Source organism: Nicotiana sylvestris, chromosome 4 (genome assembly GCF_000393655.2).
Source record: "Nicotiana sylvestris chromosome 4, ASM39365v2, whole genome shotgun sequence".
NCBI classification, from domain to species: Eukaryota; Viridiplantae; Streptophyta; class Magnoliopsida; order Solanales; family Solanaceae; genus Nicotiana; species Nicotiana sylvestris.
The window spans coordinates 52140679-52146478 of NC_091060.1; the positions used below are offsets into that span (position 1 = coordinate 52140679).

The 5800-nt window shown below is 42.5% G+C and overlaps 1 protein-coding gene across 1 annotated transcript; it reads right to left on the bottom strand.

Annotated features, from left to right (window-relative positions):
* Positions 1 to 989: 989 nt before the first annotated feature.
* LOC138889539 (leucine-rich repeat extensin-like protein 1) lies at positions 990 to 1598 on the bottom strand. The gene is made up of 2 exons (XM_070172861.1): positions 1182 to 1598; positions 990 to 1085 (listed from the first exon to the last, which is right to left on the bottom strand). Exons 1-2 carry the CDS (start codon positions 1596 to 1598, stop codon positions 990 to 992), a joined length of 513 nt encoding a protein of 170 aa, XP_070028962.1.
* Between the last annotated feature and the right edge of the window lie 4202 nt (positions 1599 to 5800).

Below are 5800 nucleotides of genomic sequence, written 5' to 3' on the forward strand. Positions count from 1 at the left end.
TGATGTTGGGTGCCTCTGGAGTCTGGACTTCAATATTTACAGCTCACGGAGTAATCAAGATTCTTTGGAGAAGGGTTTGGCAATTTTGATTCAATTGGCCTCAACATATCCAACTGCCTCAATCTATGGAATAAACTGGTATAAGACTCACCCAATGGGGTGAAGGTTTTCTTCCATTGCAACCTCTCATTTTTGAATACTGGATTGGATTGGAAACTTGGGTCAGTAGGGTTTCGATAGGCTCGTGGGGGTGGGTAATCATTTTGTGGAGCTGGGTAAGTGTTTTGAGGGGCTGGGGCACGCCATTGCGCGTAGGCAGGAGCTCAAGTATATATCTGGGCGTGGTGGACAGAAATATAAGGGTCTGGTGATGGGAAGTAATGTTGGGGTGGATTATATGGGGTTTGGGTATAGGTTCGGTGGTGGGGTCGAGGCTGGGTATATTGGTATGATGGGTCCCTGGGTCCAAACCATGATCCTAAATCAATTGTTGCCACATATTCTTTCTTTTTCTTCCCAATCACTCTACCAGTACTGTTCTGAATGGCTTGGGTAGTTGCCTTGATAGCCGAATAACTCATGATTTTGCTTGATTTAAGATCTTCTTCCACTATGCCACCCATCTTCACTACCTCGTTGAAAGACTTGCCTATGACCGATATCAGATGGCCAAAGTAAGTAGGCTCCAGAGCCTGCAGGAAGTACTCCACCATTTCGCTTTCCTCCATCGGGGGGTTAACTCTTGTTGCCTATTCTCTCCAGCGAAAACCATATTCTCTGAAACTTTCACTAGGCTTCTTCTTAATCTTAGTTAGAGACAATCGATCTGGAACAATCTCGATGTTGTATTGGAAATGATGAGCGAATGATTGGGCCAAGTCATCCCATGTGTACCATCTGCCATGATCTTGACAAGTGTACCACTCCAACGCCGAGCCACTCAGACTCTGGCTAAAGCATGCCATTAATAGCTCATCTTTCCCAGTAGCTCATCTCATTTTACTACATAATCCCCTTAAGTGAGCCATCGGGTCTCTGTGCCCGTCATACAAATCAAACTTCGGCATCTTAAATCCCACAGGCAACTGAACATCAAGAAATAGACATAAATCCTTGTAGGATACGCTCACCTGGCCTCCCAATCCCTACATGCTTCTGAATGACTCTTCCAAACTTCTAACCTTCCTGAACATCTCCTCCTGCTCTGGTTTCTTAGGTGGTTTCTCAGTCTCGATAGGAAGGTCGAAACGAGGAATGTAGAAGTAAGGTTTCGGGGCCTTGAAAGTAGTCTCCGGGGGATAGTATTGGTTATCTTGGGTCTGGAATAAAGGCTCACTGGAGGATCGGTGGAGTGTAGCGGGTGGGGGTGCCACAAAAACAGGGGTGGCTGGTGGAGGAGGGTATGGAACTGGTTTGGTTGGTAAAGCTTGTGGTGTTTGGGAAGTGGTGCCCTGGTAGTGGTGGTAAATGGGGAAGCCTGGAGATAAATTAGTAGTGGGAGGTTCTTGAGATTGAGTCAGCGGCGGGACGAAAGAAGGGTTAGCGGGGTAGGATGGTGGTGGATGCCCTTTTACCCATGCCTGGTACATCTCTGCCATCTGGTGTTTCAACTTATACAACTCCTCTTTCAGGTTAACATCAGACTCCTCCCCCTCTCTTGACGGATCAATAACACTTGCATCCAGTTCTTGGTTTAGCCATGATCAACTTGTCTTTTACCTGGTGTTGTACGGGTGAGTTGCCAGAATGCCAAACAAACTAACCACTTACCTGAACTTGATGACAACAAGCAAACTTGTTAGTGATTAAGGGCTTAACAGATAGGCAACCGCACGTTGGGGATGCAATGCACCTAAGCAGTTAACCATTTCTATTGTGCATTTGAACGGCTGCTTGCGTAATCCTGGCTTTCACTAATTTCTGATTTCTTTTTCTCTCCTTTTTTCATTCCTGCTTTTCTTTTCTTGAGTCTGCTTTTATTCTCTTATTCTCTCACTATTGCTCTCTTATTTTTCACAATTTTTCTTTCCCACAACTTTTCTTGTTTTTCTTTCTCTCTCTTTTTCTTTTCTTTTTTTCTTTTGTTTTTCATTTCAAGGTTATGATCGAATCCTATGGGGATTTCCTACGTATCATGACACCGTATGAATCAGATCTTTGTGTAGTTCTGGGGGATAAGTGTAAAAATAAATATAAAAAAATATTTTGGGGTTTTCAAATTTTTTTCATAAAATAAAAACGGCTTGATTACAATGACTCATCCTATCATAAAAACTAACAGACTCGGAAAAAGGGGGACTAACAGACTCCAACAGAAAGATGAAAATACAAACTCAAAAGCAGACTAATAGACTCCAATAAAGAAAAATGAAAATATAGACTCGAATGAAAATCATGAATACATCAATGCCTCAACTGCTCCAGTTGCCCGCGGGATATCAGTCGGTCTCGCCACAGGCCTATGCGTAAGATCCACTTGAAGGCGCTCCAGGTCACTCATTATTTGGCGAGCAAAGGTCATTACCGTAGCAAAGAAGGTGGTTCTAGTCATGTCTTCACATTCATGGTACTTCATGACGATGTAATCAGCAATGGCTCTAACCCTCTCCCTGATAATACCCTTTTCTTGGAGAAAACGCCTTATTTGCTGAGACCTAGCTTCTAGCACCTGGGTATCATGAAGGTTTTGACCTTGCAACTATTACATATATTCCTCTAACTGGGCCATTAATGCATAGCAATGTTCCCTTTCTGCTTTAAAGTTCTTAGCTTGTTTGGCCATCTCATTTTTGAGGGTAGTTAGTTGTTTCTTCAACTTGGTGGCTTCTCCCTCATATTTCTTTTTTGGTTGCCGGACAAACTCTGCTCGTCCCTCTGCATTTTTCGTTAACTATGCCCAGGCCCTTGCCAAATTACCCTCGGATTTTTCCAGATCATCCTCACACTCAGCTATTTTCCTCTTGAGACCACTTATGATCTTTCATCCTTTCGGCTCCTTTCCTGATTCTCAACAGCTATTTTCATTTTTTGGATTTGTGTTCGAAGGGCCTTGTTTTATTAAGCCAATTTCTTCTTCTCCCCTTCGTCGGCAGCGGCCTGTACACTTTTGTCTAATTTAAGATCCTGAATCTGTCCCTCCAATTTGCTTATGGTGGTTCTGTATCTTGCCTCTTTTTCCAACCAATCTCATTGCTCCTGCGCTCCATCAGTAAATTGTTAGACATGGGGCCTTTTTGCGGGCCGTTCGGGCTCTAGATGGACTTGAGACCTCTTACCGTACCAAGTTGTGTAACTATGCTCCAACTCTCCTCTGGATAGGTCTCGTACCTGAGTCTTTGGCTCTAAGAACCTATATTAATGCCAAATCCGACGCACCCTTTCTTCTGGGAAAGCAGCTTTTGGTTCCAGTTCGATGACCTGCCGACTCAAATCCTCATTATATGGTATAGTCTGGGACCTGCCTAACTGACGTAGAACTCTGTGCGGGACATAAGGCTGAATGCTCCGGTGACCCATCAATAGAAGAAAACGCACCTCGACCGACATATAAATGACTTCGCTGACCGAGAACCACCAGAATGTCCATTCAATCGTGTTTGGAGTCAGGGAGCTCAAGTGTACAAACCATGCTTCTGTACCCTCCAGAAACTCATAGCTCTCCACCCGTTGTTCCTGTTTTTCAATGCATTGAAGACCGGTCATACCAAGGTTCATCTACCCCCGGCAGTGACACAGGTGTTCCTCCATCCAGAGTTGTAGAAGCATATTGCATCCCTCAAAAAACTTTCCTCCTTCTCGGCAAACAGTCAAGGCTCGACAGATTTCTGCCAAAATCATCGGTACAATAATGTCATTTGCCTTTTTAGTCATGAAGTCGACTATTACCACAAGCCCAATTCTATGTTTCCATCCTTTCTTGGACAAATCAAAACACCCAAGAATGCCACTATAAAAGCCAATCCCCGCCGAGCTTCCCACTTATCTTTGTTTCTTGAATGAGTGAGACCGGTATCTGGAATCTCAAAACCACGGGATTCCCGTAACGTCGGTACAAGAAATAGAATGTGCAAAATCCTTTAGCCAAGTTTCCGTCTTGAACTTCCCGACTGATGCTTAGAAGATCCAGAAACTTATGAGGAGTCACTATTCTAGGCGCCACCGGGTATTGATTTCTGAGATTCCCACGAAAACTAGTGTAGCCCGCTATTTCCTCAGGCGTATGAGTTAGCTCAAAATCGGAAAAATGGAACATTATGTACTGGGTCCCAAAAGGGTATTAGAGCCTCAATTATATCCTTCCTCGGCTTAATATTCAGAAGACCAACAAGACCGCCCAAAGCTTTTATCACAGTTTTCTACTGACTTCCCCCAAATCACTCCACCATATATGTAGTTCTAACGGGATTTCCTCGAGGTCTGTGAAAGGTTCTTTTTCAATCGTGCTCATCCTATACATTTATTTTAAAGTGATTCGTTAAAAGACTGTGATTTACTTTGACTCAAGAGAAAAACACCAATTTTCACAAAATTAAAAAAAAATATTTTTACGAATACAGCCCTTCAGCAACTCAAGAAAGAAAATTTTAAAGCTGTGTTTGTTAACGAATCAGGATTTGAAAAAGGCCCCTAAGTGGCTATTCCTGCAAAAATAGCCTTCCGGCGCCCTTTTCGGGCATTTTGGCTATTTTGGACAAGAACAGTGTCGCCTAATTTATTTATGACAAAATAGTGACACCTCATATTTTGGGTTATTTTTGCAAAATGGATTGGGACCCGATGAGGGTTGCCTACGTATCCCACATCCGGTGAGAATCAAACTCACGTAGTTTGGTCAATTTTGACCCAACAGAAAACACAAACTTTTTGAAATAGCTTTTTTTCCCTTTTTTTCTGAAAATTTCGGCAGAGTTTCGGGGTATTTTGGATACCAGGTTTTTCACAGGCTGGTAATTTCCTCACCTCAATTTGGTTTTTCTCAATTTTCTCTGCCTTATTCTAGAAACTGGTCAACATGCAATCAGAGTCAAATAAATGCGCAAGTAGCAAGTAAAATGCATCAGGATGGTCTTTTGAATTTGGGTGAACCTGTCTTAGATGGACCCAACCCATGTGCTGAGTCCCCAAAGTCAAATGCACGTGATGCAAATAAGCGTTCTTACTAGGGATCCGACATGAGGCTATGTTATACTATGTTTAAAACATGGGTTTATTTGTTCTAGACCTGGCATATTCGAGCGGATAGCTCGAGCCAGGGGGGGGGAGGGCAGCGTACAGGGAATACAAAAGCTTCACCGGCTTTGCAACTTGTCCGAACCTCGTTCTAAAATTGGCATATGACTCTAACAGAAGAGAAGTTACACGAAGGGCACACTTTCCAGATGATTTAGAAGACTCAGAGAGAGGAGGGTTTCATATTAATTTATATATAGTTCAACAATATCAAAGCAGTAAAAAGTAACATTTAGCACATTAGGCCCAGACATGTAAATAAAACCAGATAATAAATAAATCCAAATATAAAAACTATTATAAGATCAAATTCTTGAACCCTGAACCAGAGGTTCTGGGTTCTTGTCCCCAGTAGAGTCGCCAGAGCTGTCACACCTCCTTTTTATACCCCGAGTGTATAAGGGATTTTTTTTCACTTTAAGTGACATTATTCGAAATGGAATTATTTATTTATTAGAGTCACCACTTGGGATAGTTTATTTGGTGTCCCAAATCACCGGTTTATTTTAAATCCCAAATCGAGGAAATTCGACTTTCATTTTAAAGTCTGCGAACCAAAAATTCTATGTAA

What these genes read in the sequence shown, in the direction of transcription:
- LOC138889539 (XM_070172861.1), bottom strand. Translation starts at nt 1,598, where the DNA reads ATGGCAGAGATGTACCAGGCATGGGTAAAAGGGCATCCACCACCATCC. An exon ending in AGGAGGAGATGTTCAGGAAG is followed by an intron (nt 1,086 to 1,181) that starts GTTAGAAGTTTG and finishes CTTGATGTTCAG; the next exon opens with TTGCCTGTGGGATTTAAGAT.